The sequence below is a fragment of the Dama dama genome, chromosome 30 (assembly GCF_033118175.1).
Source record: "Dama dama isolate Ldn47 chromosome 30, ASM3311817v1, whole genome shotgun sequence".
Classification (NCBI taxonomy): domain Eukaryota; kingdom Metazoa; phylum Chordata; class Mammalia; order Artiodactyla; family Cervidae; genus Dama; species Dama dama.
In genome coordinates, this window is record NC_083710.1 from 28,866,098 (window position 1) to 28,880,373 (window position 14,276).

Genomic DNA, 14,276 nt, shown 5'->3' on the forward strand with positions numbered 1-14,276 from the left:
AATATTTTAGTACTGTTTGTGTCTGTTATTTATCAGTATCTCAGAATTTTGGATTGAATTTATGATAATCTTGATAATAAATTCTTCTGAAATAAAATATTCTGTACCAGTTACATGAGGTAAAATGCTTTGATAATTACTGCACCATTGTATAAAGCTAGGGATTTAGAGAAGCATCCTTTGACTAGTGTATTGATGAATATTTTACAATTGCCTCATAATTTTCCTTTTAAATATATGGTACAATTTTTTTCTTGTTTCTAGCTCTGAATCTCTAAGAAATGACATTGGACTTGATTTAAAGGCTCCATTGTCAAATTTTGAGAAAAGAAAAAAGATTTCTCTTCTTCATTCAAGCAAGGAAAAGCTGAGAAGGTAAATTTTGATACAGCACCCCCCCTCTTTGTTTAGCATTATTCCTTTGTAGGAAGAAATTACTTTCATGAATTTCATAGTTTTTTATAGCATTGTTAAAAGTTAGTGTGAAGACTTCTCTTATGGTCCAGTGATTAAGAATCTGCCTGCCAGTGCAGGGTACTTGGGTTTGATCCCAGTCCGGGAAAATTCTACGTGCTACAGAGCAACTAAATCCATGCATCACAACTACTAAAGCCTGCATGCCTAGAGCCCATGCTCCATAACAAAAGAAGCCCGGCAATGAGAGGCCCGGGCACCAGAAACTAGAGAGTAGCCCCTACTTGCTGCAACCAGAGAAGAACCTGCAGGCAGCAGCAAAGATGCAGCATGACCAAAAGAAAAGTTATCACTGTGAAACTAGTTTATCTGGCAACTGAATATATGCTACTCACTCATTCCACTTATTTAGCCATTCAGCAAGTAGGTGTGAGTGTAATGTGCCAGAATATGATTGGAGAATTGAGATAAGAAATGTTGCCTTCAAGGAGGTCTTAGCCTAGTGCTCAGACAGACTAATAACAAAAATATTTAGGAACAAAAATGCATAAAAGACATGTAATATCTGTACAGTGGTCACTCAAGATATTGCTGTGATAAACTAAAAACCTAAATCATGCATTATACATAATTATCAATTAAACCATTTATGTTATTAAGACCTCAGTCCTCACTAAACTGAAATACAATTTTATTCAGATCTAGATAATTTGAGTAGTTTTTTGTGTTTTTTTTTTTTTGGAAAAAGTTGACAGTCTAATTCAAAACTGTATGGAAAGGGCTCTGAATATAAAAGGCCTTAGAATAGAGCAATCTTGAAAACATCTAACAAAATTGGAATGTGTAAGCTACCTGGCTTTAAGACATAGTATACAGCTACATTTATCATTATTTTACTAAAATGAAGATGGACTGATAGATAATAGAACACAATAGCCCAGTATTAGACCCACATATTTTGGTCTCTTAATTTTCAGCAAATCACCAGAGCAAACAACTTGGGTAACAAAAGTCTTTTCTATAAATGGTGCTGGAACAACTGGACATCCATGTGAAACAAATGATGAAACTTGACCCCTTACTCATATCATGTGAAAATTAATTCAACATGGAGTATAGACAGGGCTGCTATATAAAGCTAGAGCTGTAAAGCTTCTAGAATAGGGCTGTTCAGTAGAACTTTCTGCAGTGTTAGAAGTGGTCTGTATCTGCTGTCCAGGAAGGTAGCTGCAAGTCGTATTATTGAGTATTTGAAATGTGGGTATTGCAACTTAGGAAATGAATTCAAATTTTTATTAATTTTTTATGAATTTATATTTAAATAGATTCATGTGGCTCATAGGTAATGAACTGAAAGCTACAGTTCTAGAAGAAAATAAAGGTTAATGTTTTCATTAGCTGAGGGTAGGCTATTGTTCCTTATGACACAGAAAGCAATAACCACAAAAGAAACAGTAGATGAATTAGGACTCCTCAAAATTTACAACTTTTGCTTTCATAAGACCCCACTCAGAAAATAAATAGGCAGACTACAGACAGGGAGAAAAGATTTGCAAAACAAATATATTGGCAAAATACTGACACTGGAATATATAGAGAACTCCTAAAGTTCAATAATAAAAAGACCTGCATAGGTAAATTATTTGAACAGACACTTCACAAAGGAAGATAAAGTGCCTAATAAGCAGCAGAAAAAAATGCTGAATGTAATTTGTCATCATGGAAATGCACATTATAAAACATGAGATACTACCACATATACCTCAGAAAATCCAATATTTTAAAACTAAAACTGACAATGTTAAATGTTGTCATAGATTTGGAACAACAGGAATTCTCATACACTGATGGTGGGAGTGTAAAATGGTAGAATTTGGGGGAAAGTTCTAAATTTATAAATTTATAAAATAGCCCATTGATTCAATTCCTGTACATTTACTAAGAGAAATAAAATATGCATTCACAAAAAGATGTATAGAAGATCTAGTAGTTTTATTCCTAATGATCAAAAATTGGAAATAGTGGAAGTGCTGATTAATAAGAGCCTGAATAAATAAGTTATGGCATATTTATACTTTGGAATGCTATTAATAAAAAGCAGCAAATTACTGACATAACAGATTATCTTGGATAAATCTCAAAAACATTATGCAAGTGAGAGAAACCTTACATAAAAAGACACATGTTGTGAGATTTAATTTATATGAAGTTAAAAGAGAGGCAAAAATCAATGTGAGAGGGAAAAATATCAAAAATGTGGTTGCCTTTTACGGGGAGTGAGACTAAGAAGGGACAGAAGGAACTTCCTGGGGTCATGAGAATGTCGGTGAGGTGGCTCGTGCCACACAGCTTTGTGCATTATCAAAGCTCACAGAATGGCACCCTTAAGATTGGTGCATTTTATTTTATGTAACTTTTACCTGAAAAGAAAATAATTTTAACTGTAGCTCATAATACGTTTAGGGGTTTAGTGTGCTGAAGTCTGTAATTTACTTTGAAATACTTCAGTGTAATGAAATGGATTGATGTCTGACCATTGGGATGATTCATATATGACAAAGCATGGACAGTAACTGTTCACTGTGGACTCCAGGTTATAGGTATTTAAGTGCTCCCTGTACAAATTCTTAATCTTTTCTGCTTTTAAGGAATAAGAATTTTTAATTCTCTCAGTCTCCCTGTATGTTTGAACATTTTCCTAATGGAAGAAATGTTTAATATGATTTTTCACTATAAAAGTGATATATGCCCCACAGATACTTGGAAAATGTAGAAAATAAAAGGAAGAAATAATATGTTCTATAGTCCAACTATCTAGAAATAATGACTAATTGACACTATTGTCACATTATTGGCCTTAATGGCTGTAATCATATTTTATATGCTATCTTCTATCTTGTACTTATATCCTATAGAAATACCCTATTTCTCCCTAGGAAGCTTTATATCCTTTCCGAGTCCAGATAATATTCTGCTGAACTAATATCCTCTAGCTTACTTAAGCATCCACTTATTTTGTGTCTTTAGATTGGTTTTCCTATTTTACTGAAAAGGAAAGTGAAGTCGCTCAGTTGTGTCCCACTCTTTGCGACCCCATGGACTGTAGCCCTACCAGGTTCCTCCATCCATGGGATTTTCCAGGCAAGAGTACTGGAGTGGGTTGCCATTTCCTTCTCCAGGAGATCTTCCCGATCCAGGGATTGAACCCGGGTCTCCTGCATTGTAGGCAGACACTTTACCGTCTGAGCCACAGGGAGGTCATTTTACTGAAGGGCTACCATAATGGGTATTCTACAGAAAGTTTATTCTGTGTTTGCAGTCCTTGTAAGTGAAAGTACCCTATGGAAGGGTGTATGAAGTTTCAAAGCCCTTCATCCATGTGTCAAATTGTTGACACTTCCAACCCTTTTACAGAATGGTCCCTGAGACATTTCCACGGAATCCCCAAAGCTTAAAGCCCAATTAAAATACCACCCACTGGTCTGGAATATTTGAGTTATTCATTGGCTATATGTCAAAGTGGATTTTTTAATCCATGTATTTTTGTCATTCTGAGGTTCAGAAAGGTTTAGTAACTTGCCTAAGATCCCAGCTAGAAATTGGCAAAGCCACCCTTTGATCCCATTTATGTCAAGGCAGTATTCAGCACAGAACATGCTTAAGAATGTTTATTAAATGAAAACTTGGATAACTGAAGGTTCCAAAGGCTTCGGTCAGTATGGTGTTACATGTCCTATGTATTTCCCTTCAGAACTATGAAAGACTTAGGTGGGTTTCTTTCTGGTATGAGCCTGGACGTCATTCTCATTTGCATATTGGTTTATTTGTTTTGCTCATGTGCCCGCCTTGTGTAAAGGAAGCAGGCTTTTGATTTTCCTTTGGACACTTCAGAACACAGTTAAAGCCCATGTATTTCAAGATGCTAATTGTGTGTTGTTGGAATTGTGGTCCAGATCAGAGTGACGGGACTATCCCATGGACTCTGTCTTCCAGGTGTCTCTCTCGTGTGGGTCACAAAAGGATTTACCCATGTGGTGTGTGATTCTCTCCTCTGAGGGTTGCGTCGCCTGTGGATTTCCGTAGGCAGAAGGGGTGTTCTCTGGTGTCCTCAGTGTCCGGGCGTCCTGCACACCCACAAGGACGAGTGCGCTGGGCTGCCATCAGCACAGACGCTGTATTTGGCAGCATATGAGCCAGCGCCCCGGGAAGCTGTGATTCCAGGGGCCGTGGAGGCTGCTGGCTTGTGGGGACATGGTCTTCCTCTGAATCGGAGACCAGAAAGGGAGGGGCTGGTTCCTTTATAAACAGACCCAGGAGGAAGATCGTTTGTCCTTGTGACAGGAAGAAAGTGGACTAATTATTCCTTACTTGTCACACTTCTCTGCTCAGAGAACGAATCAAGTATTGCTGTGAGCAGCTGCGTGCCCTGCTGCCATATATAAAGGGGAGAAAGAATGATGCGGCTTCTGTCCTCGAGGCCACAGTTGATTACGTGAAGTTTGTCCGGGAGAAAATCCCTCCAGCCATCATGGGCCAGGTGTGCAACTCTCAAGCCCTTGAATTTTATCCTCATAGACAATGCTTTAATGCTGTAGTTTCCTTTCTTCTTGTTTTATGATTGGAAATGTATGTCTGTTTGTATATTTTGAAAAACATCTATAGCTATCTATTGATAAAGTAGGTCTCTGTCTGTCTGTTTCTTAGATTACAGAAGTACTTCAGAGCAATAGGAAGTTTTGTAAGAAACAACAAATGCCCATCCAGCTATCTGTCCCAGGCACAATCATGGGACAAAGGTATGACAATCTGAATCTTGTGAATCCAAAGTCACCTTGTTATTTTTCTCTGATACTAATGCTAGAAATAAGATAGGCACTGAACCCACCCATACTGAGAACTCAGGCATCTACTAAGAATCAGTGAACCTTTCCCACTGCTGATGTGCATCATTGAATTACAGTGGATAAAATATATAATAGTCTCAGGCCTGGGATCCCTTCATGACTTGACTCACTCTTAATTTCTTTTGTTGTTTCTTTAAACCAGACTTCACAAGTAGTGCCTGTGGTGACTGACAGTGTATTCACGGCATGATAGATTCTAGCATTCCTCTGTGACCAGGGCAATCCAGCCTCATTTTTTTCAGTTAGGAGTCCTTAAAGAAATTTCTTGTGTAAAGGGTGGTGTGCCAAATGAATGCTTCCTTATTTAAATTGATTAGAATATGTAAACCAAGAAAAACTCTTAACAAGGAAAAGTAAACCTTTCCTTCATGTCCTAAATAACCATCCTGAGTCCTAGTCTATGCTTTGCTCTAATATTTAATACAGAGTTTATCTCTGTGCCTTTTAGAACTCTAATGACAGAAGAGCAGTTCAATTCAGCAATGTTCATATCCTTTTCTTTGAGAAATGCCTAAGGAATGTTTTTTGTCTTCTCAGGGAAAACAGTGTGCTGACCAGCACTTACTCACCTGGGACGGGCATCAGATTCCTGACTAACAAGCACTTGAATGTGTATTCTGTCCCTGCCTCAGGGGGGGCCTTGGATGAAGCTGTGAGAGGTGAGCTCTGCCCGCTGCTCTGCGGCTGTAGTGTATGTGGGCTTGTGTGCGTGTCCTGCTCACCCGGGGCTCCTATGTAGCCACTGCCGTAACCACGGGATGAGGCGTAGCTGGGAGATTGCACCCTGGGTCCTCTGGTGCTGTCCACTAGAAGGACACAGCTGGCCACAGGCATTTGAATAGTCTTATCCCAGAGGGTGGGCTGAAAATTGACTATCATCACCAGAAAGTTCATCTTGCTCACAGATGACGAGCACACTGGTGACTGTGTGTATTATGTGAGTAGAATCTAAAGCGAGGGAAGTATTTTTGTTAATTCAGTGCTAACAGTGTATAGGCAGACCGTGGATATATTGTGAGTTCTCTTCCAGGCCACTGCAATAAAATGAGCTTTGCAATAGAGTCACATGTTGTTTGATTTCTCAGTGCATATAAAAATTATGTTTACACCCTACCATAGTCTGTTAAGTACATGATAGCATATGTCTTAAAAAGTCTTATGCATGCCTTAATTTTAAAAAGTTTCATGGCTTTAAAATGCTAGCTGTAATCTGCACTTTCAGCAAATACTAGTAGTGATATCAAAGATGTGACAGTGTCATTGAGGTCATGTGCATATTGTGGGGACATAATAGAGACCACATGAACAAATGGGGTTACTGGGATTGATGTCAAAAGTCAAAGGAGAAAGGGGCCCAAAATAGGATACAGCCCTCCTTGCTCATGTATCAGCCTCAGGGTGTTTGTTAGTCCTTTTAGATTTTTTTCCTGACTTAGTGGGGAGGGAAGGAGAGAAGGAAAAAGTAGCCATGAGCCATGGTTAAACTGCTTAGAGTAGCTCTGGCTGAATGTCACAAAGAATGATTAAATCAGCCCAGATTAGATCAGAGAGGGACCAGGCCACAGGCACATGCCTGTCAGTGTTACTTCTTATACAGACAGTACTTCTGCGTTTTCACTCTTCATATGCTGCAGAATCTCTGAAACACTCTCCTCATGCATTCAGGCATGAGGAAAGGCATGAGGAAAGGCATTCAGGCCTTTCTGTGCCCCCAGATTTCTTGGTTTTATATCACCTAAAGTGACTGGTCCAAGAAGAAACAAATCCACTAGGACCATAGGCTTATGTCAGGTTCAGGCTGGAGGAGACCTTGAAGGTCATTGAACCAAACTCCTCATTCTGATTTTATTTAAATAAATTTTTTCATTTGAAAGCAATATTAGTCCTTTACTAAAAACCAGCTAGTAGTAGTCATATACAGATGTGAGAGTTGGACCATAAAAAAGGCTGAGAACCGAAGAATTGATGCCTTCAAATTGTCGTGCTAGAGAAGACTCTTGAGAGTCCCTTGAACTGCAAGGAGATCAAACCAGTCAGTCTTAAGGGAAATCAACCCAGAATATTCATTGGAAGGACTAATGCTGAAGCTCCAATATTTTGGCCACCTGATGTGAGGAACCAACTCATTGGAAAAGACTCTGATGCTGGGAAAGATTGACAGCAGGAGGAGAAGGAGGTGACAGAGGATGAGATGGTTAGATAGCATCACCAACTCAATGGACATGCATTTGACCAAACTCCGGGAGATAGTGAAGGACAGGGGAACCTGGAGTACTGCAGTCCATGGGGTCGCAAAGAGTTGGACATGACTTAGCGACTAAACAACAACAAAACCCAACTAAGATAATAACTTCATTTTTTAATGTATTTCTTTCAAGTCTTTATATATATGTGCATGTGTGTGTGTGTGTGTGTGTGTGTATATATTTTGGTAGTAATACTATAGTAGTAATCTTCTATAGTATTGGTCTTCCCAGTGGTTACATATGGTTGTGAGAGCTGGACCATAAAGAAGGCAACATGCCAAAGAATCGATGCCTTTGAACTATGGTATTGGAGAAGACTCCTGAGAGTCCCTTGAACAGCAAGGAGATCAAACCAGTCAGTCTTAAGGGAAATCAGCCCTGAATACTCATTGGAAGGACTGATGCTGAAACTGAAGCTCCAGTATTTTGGTCATCTGGTGCAAACACCTGTCTCATTGGAAAAGTTACTGATGCTGGGAAAGATCAACGGCAGGAGAAGAGGGCATCAGAGGATGAGATGGCTGGTTGGCATCACTGATGCAATGGACATGAACTTGGGCAAACTCCAGGAGACACCGAGGGACAGGGAGGCCTGGTCTGCTGCAGTCCATGGGGTCACAAAGAGTTGGACACGATGGGGCAGCTGAACAACAACAACATAGTAGTAATCATATCGGACCTCTGATTTTGTCTCTGACTTTTTTACTTAACATTGTGTCCTGTACACTTGTATTTTGTATTATGCAGCTTTTATCACCAGTTTAATGGTTTTAGTAGTTTATCCAATGATTTATAGAATAGTTTTCTTGCTACATTTAATGTTTCCAGGTTTGTGGGGAAAGTGATTTTATACATAACATTTCAGAAAATACATCTCCGTATATGGATTTTTTCTATATTTTGGACTTTCCTTGGGCTGGATGTAAGCACATGTGTAGCTGGCCATGCATGTTGCAGAATGGTTTTTGAAAGAGGAATGGAACAGTTGGAATCAGTTAAGTCTTTCAAATTGCACTTTCACCACTTAGGCCAGTAAATTGAAGGTTAGAGAAGTTAAGTGGCCACCTATGATCGCCTGATTTCTGTGATAAATCTGACCTGTAAACCAGAAGTGCTGATCTTAGTCAGCATTTAGACTTCATTAAGCTGCTTTTACTTGTCGTTTTCCATAAATTTATGTACACTTTTGCTGAAACGATTTTTTTCACAAATATTTCAGGTCCATTTGTATTTAAAGTCGATATAAAATTATATTCCTTTACTTTCATTTCTTTTAGTGTCCCGAAGAAAATAAATATTCACAGCATATGGACTACATTGTTACCATTCACTAGATATTAAACATTTTTTCTGCCTTCTAGTTACTGTACAGAATAGAGCGATATAACAATATAACCCACTCACTGATGGAAAAATCAGTGACCAAACTATTTGCGGCTGAATGGAGTTTTTCTTTCCAACATTCTTCCTTGCTTCATAGAATTGGTCACTTATTATGATGAAAGACACACACACACATACACAGGCAGAGAGATCTGATGCTTCTGTAAAATCTCTGTCTTTAAATGACAAGTGAACACTAATTTATAGTGTTTGTATTACACTAAATGTCACTACCAAAAAGTTCACTTTGTTTTTTTCATCAGCATTTGAGTGTCGCAGTATCTTAAGTTGGTACCGTGGGGAAATGAAATAGAGGGTGATTTATTTCAAATACAGTAGTTCAGAGTTATCAATTTGCATATACTGACGGATACTCTTTTTTTATTAAAGGTCAGTCCAGCTCTGCGTCAGAGAACGCTATCGGTGATGTGTATAAAACCCGAATCCCCAGCACAGCTCTGTCTCTAAATTCCTTCCACGCTGTCAGATACTATTCTAAAGTGGTCCCTTCCTATGACGCAGCTGCCGTAACAAATCAGAACACTCCAGTGCATTTCCCAACAGCTGTGCCCAAAGTCTCCAAGTTTCTTCCTCAGCACTGCAATTCTGTGCTGGGCCAGGCATGCACAGCACACCCCAACTGTCTGGTAAGTCTCCTGGGGTCTGTGGGTCAGACCGGGCTCTTTCATTCCAGCCCACAGGGGCCCCTGACATGCATCTTGTTGCTGACGCTCTGGGTTAGAAATCTCTCAGACTGGGGCCATGGGAGGCAGCCCAGGCACTGGTTCCCAGGGCTGCCCAACGGCTCTCTAGATACCCAGAGTCAGTCTGGACGTGGCCCTGCTGCTCTGACCAGACGTGACCTAATGGAACCTAATCTCCTCTAGCACCCCTCCTCACTGCTCCCCACCCCACCAGCCTCATCCTCCACTGGCCCCATGGCTGGCTGCTGCTTTATCTCTGGGCCCCAGTCACTTACACTGTATGAAAACCTGTTTTTGAAATGCCAGCCAGGCTGGTTTCACATCCCAGGTGTCTGCATACCACAGATATTTATTGAGCACCTACTGTGTTCCAGCATTGTGCTAACCACCGAGAATGGAGTGTCTAAAGATAGACCACGATCCCTGCGTTGATGAAGCTGAGTCTCATAGGGTGCAAACGTAGAAGCAGACAGTGGTGATGTGCATTGGAGCATGTAGGGGGAGACCCCAGTGTATGTAGTGTGACACAGATGTGGGCAAGGTTAGGGACAGTGTGTCCCTGAAGGAAGTACTATCTATGCTGAGATCTGAAGAGTGAGAATTAGCTCAGGAGAGCAGTCAGGAATTGTGAGTGAGGAACGGAAAAGCGTTCCAGGCAGATGGTTCAGCATATATAAACTGTGGTATCTTCATTTTGGGCAAGAATTGTGCAATTCCAGAGGAAGACCCAAACCAGACTTGCCTGCTTAAAATCGACTCTCATAGCCTTAATATAACTGTCAATACTTTTGTATATTAATAATAGTTAACATGTTTTGAGCACTCAGTAAGTAATGTGTACTTAATACAAATACCATACGTATTAATGTGGGTTATTTGATGAACCTCTGACAGTCATTTGAGGTAGGGACATCATTTCCATATGACATCTCTAGAGTAGGAATAATAGTGACTTTCCCAAAAAACATTTAAGAAAACTATTCTAAAGAGCATTAGAAAGACATTTTAAAACATGAAGTATCTACAGATATAATACTGTTGCTAATAATCATTAGTATACCAGTCTGAAAACTAGAGTAAATTAAAAAAAAAAAGGATTGTAACATTATTTTTTTAAAATTGTGACCTACACTTAACTGTATGTAGTTTTTGTTGGAGAATTGTTCCAAGAATATAATTACTTTTAGTAACTATGAATAATACATATTTTAAAACCTGTAGGCATATTCACCTAAAGAGTTGATGGTTTTACAAATTATTTCCTATTGCTTGAGGACATAGAAAATACATTTGTGTCATTATGAGTAAGAACAGGCCAGGATTCAATTAATGTGTTTTTTGTTTTTTTTTTTTCACCTTTGCAGCAACAGTTTTGGGCGTATTAATAGCACATGTTTGAAATTCACTCTAGACCACCTATTGGGTGCCGTTTGACAATACAGGAAGAATGGAACAAAGAATGATCTTGAAAGCTACACCCAGAGACCTAATATCAAAAGGGTTTGCATTGTATGGCTTCTGATAAATGTGCTAAAAGCTTCTGCAGGTAGAAAGAGAGGCAGCAAGAGTACTAGCTAGCCATAGGCTTTTATTAATACTTCGCTTCATACATACTTGGATCGCCCCCAACCAAAGTGCTCTAAGAACAAATGGCCTAGGTGACCTGGACACTTTTTGTTCTCAAAAAACATTCCACAATTTTTGCAAAAAGTACATTATAAAGAAGATCCACAATTTATGCAAAAATTACATTATAAAGATCCACATAGTGCATTGATGTTGCTAAGTACAGATATTGCAACTTGATTCTTATTTTTAGTATCATTGTGAGTTACTGTCACTTATTTCTAGGTGGTATCTTTTCCAGATTTGGCATTTTAGAGCATTTCCTTCATTATTCCTACTAAGATACCTTAATTTGAGAGATGTGTTTACCTCCTCACTTTACTACTAATGAATAAACTGACGTGTTTATTTTTGCATTTCACCTTCCCTTGAGTGAAATGAGAGCTAACAGGTAAATGTCTCTTTCTGGATCTTTAGTTACAGATTAGCAGGTTTTTCTTTGTTTTCCATGTCCTTCTCCCTATAGGCATTAGAAAAGATTGTTGGAAATAAGGGGAGAAAAATGTTTGTTTTATATTTCACTGAAATGTTCTTATGCATAAGTTTTATTATTAAAGGAAATATTCAGTTCTGATACTGAAAATGATAACCCATTTTTGTTCTGTTTAATGAATATGTGTTCCCTCTTTTAGTAGTGCTATGTAGGGAAATTAATTTTACTAGATTTTTGAGCAGTTTAAAAATTAGGTATATCCTACATTTAATGTTAAAATGTATAACTTTTCTTTGAGGATGGCAAGATGATGGAATTTGTAGATATTTGGCAAACTTGATAAAGGAACTAGAAGTTTCTAACTAAGATTCTGTGCTTTTTATTATAAACATGTGCTGGACTCTTGCTGTTGGGAATAGTAACGGCTTTGACATCATAGGAGAACCTGTTGAGGTGTTTTGAGCGCTGGGATGACTTCCTGTGTTCACAGCCGGTGTTAGTTTATACTGGGACTTGTTCTTTGCATCAGCATTTCCCTCAGTGCATGCATGCACCATGAGACACAGTTGTGGCTTGGAATTCTATAATACTTAGAAGGGTGACACACAGATCCCACCCACCTGCAGTTTTCAGTCCCCCCTTTTTTTTTCTCTTTCTATGTGAAGAAGAGGCTGCCAGATTCATCTTTTTTTCAGTGCTGGTCCCCATGATCCTTCATGCAAGTGTCCAAAATTACTTCCAATACTTGAATTTTATTTTTAATAAATTATGCTCTTCTGACTAAGTTCAGCTGTCAGCTGGGGAGGAAAGGTTAGTTGGGCCTCAGCTTGTAAAACTAGAACATGATTTTCCTTTGTAAAGTCAGGATGACTGGTCATGAGACAGTTGCAACGTTGTTTTCACAATGAAAAAGGTATAAAGAGTTTGTTGAGAAAAAGTGGCGGCTTGCAGGTTTTACACTGATGATTACAGCAGTCCCTTCCCCAGACAGGGATCAGGGGCAGAAGCAACTGTTTATTGAGCCCTTTCTGTGGCCCAGGCAGTTTAGGAGATATACCTTTGAGGAGAGGGACTTAGCTGTACTAGCCTCTAGACCCTCCATGTCAGCCATCTGACTGATCTAGATGGATGGATGCACAGGTGCTTGGATGGGTACCTGGGGGGAGGAGGAGCCAAGAGGAAGGAGTCATCTGAACATGGGTGATGATCCTGAGAAAGGAAAGAAGACATGGTCAGGCACTTAGGGACCTACTTGAAGTCAAAAGAGAAGGAACAGTGGAAGTAGATACTTAGCCATCCATCAGTATAGCTTTTACAGAGAATGTATCGCTACTCTGTTTACACCTATTTCCTGCCCCTCAACCATGCTTTTCTAATAGATGAGTTGGATGGTCTCCCAGCATAGCAGACATGGCAGTAATTGGGAGTGTTTGCAAACAAACTGTTGTCTGTTCAATGGAGAACAGTCAGATGTTGAACAACTCAAAAAATCATTCTGTTATTTATTAACTTTTCTCTAACTATTTATTTGGCAGACTTTATCTTGTTTTTTTTTTTAAAGACTTCTTTTTTTGATGTGGACCATTTTTTAAAGTCTTTATTGATTTGTTACAATATTGATTCTGTTTTGTGTTTTGGGATTTTTGGGCCTCGAGGCATGTGGGATCATAGTTCCCAGCCCAGGAATTGAACCCATACCTCCTGCATTGGAAAGCAAAGTCTTAACCACTGGACTGCCAGGGAAGTCCCGTGGTAGGCATTGTCTTAAATGCTGGGAAAACTATATAAGGCGTTGTCTTTTTTTATGTTCTATATATAGGCGTTTAGAATCTGTTGGGAGGGACAGGTTGGCTGAAACTGCAGTGGAGTTTAGTGAGTGCTAGGCAGGGGAGAATATGAAGTTCTCAGAAGCATTGCCCACAGCATCTGGGGATTCACAAGAGGCTATGGAGGTAGTGGTGTCTGTGGGTGTGTGCTAAGTTGCTTCAGTCATGTCAGACTCTGTGCAACCCTATGGACTGCAGCCTGCCAGTCTGCACTCTCCTCTAAAACTGGTAGTGACATGACTTATCTCTTGAGCTTGTCGTGAAGATTAAATGATGAAATATATGAAAGCTCTTAGAATGGTGCCTGGCACATAGTAAGCATTTAATACATGTTAATTCATCATATGATTATCATCACCACAATTATAACAATGATTAAGCTAAGATTTTAAGGGCCTGTAGGCATAAACTAAGCCAAGCCATGGAGATTTGGGGACTGGTTAGGGAGATGAGTTTTCAGGCAGAGAGAAACTCATTTGCGAAGGAACAAAGGAAAGAACAGTGTAACACGCCTGGAGAAGTGAAGGTGATTCTACGTGGCTGTGAAGAGAGTTCAGGCATGGGATCGAGGAAGAAGGGGGCAGGGAGAGAGGCGAGGGCCATTTGATGTTGCCCTGTTTGCACTCTGACTAGTCCTCACTGCTGCCACGGTATTGACGTCACCAGATTTGCATTTTAGGGTGACCATTCTGGTTCTGGTGAGTTAAAGCCAGAATGAATCAAAGAGGGGCTAAAACCAA

General features: G+C 39.5%; 1 protein-coding gene across 1 annotated transcript in view; it reads left to right on the plus strand.

Annotated features, from left to right (window-relative positions):
• The window catches only part of SOHLH2 (spermatogenesis and oogenesis specific basic helix-loop-helix 2), a 93,679-nt gene extending 81,910 nt beyond the window's left edge, over nt 1-11,769 (plus strand). The window contains 6 exon segments of the mRNA XM_061133742.1: nt 265-375; nt 4,804-4,951; nt 5,119-5,210; nt 5,856-5,977; nt 9,338-9,594; nt 11,016-11,769. Of these exon segments, the coding sequence (XP_060989725.1) occupies nt 265-375; nt 4,804-4,951; nt 5,119-5,210; nt 5,856-5,977; nt 9,338-9,594; nt 11,016-11,036 (751 nt within the window). The 3' untranslated portion in view covers nt 11,037-11,769.
• Nucleotides 11,770-14,276: the final 2,507 nt, after the last annotated feature.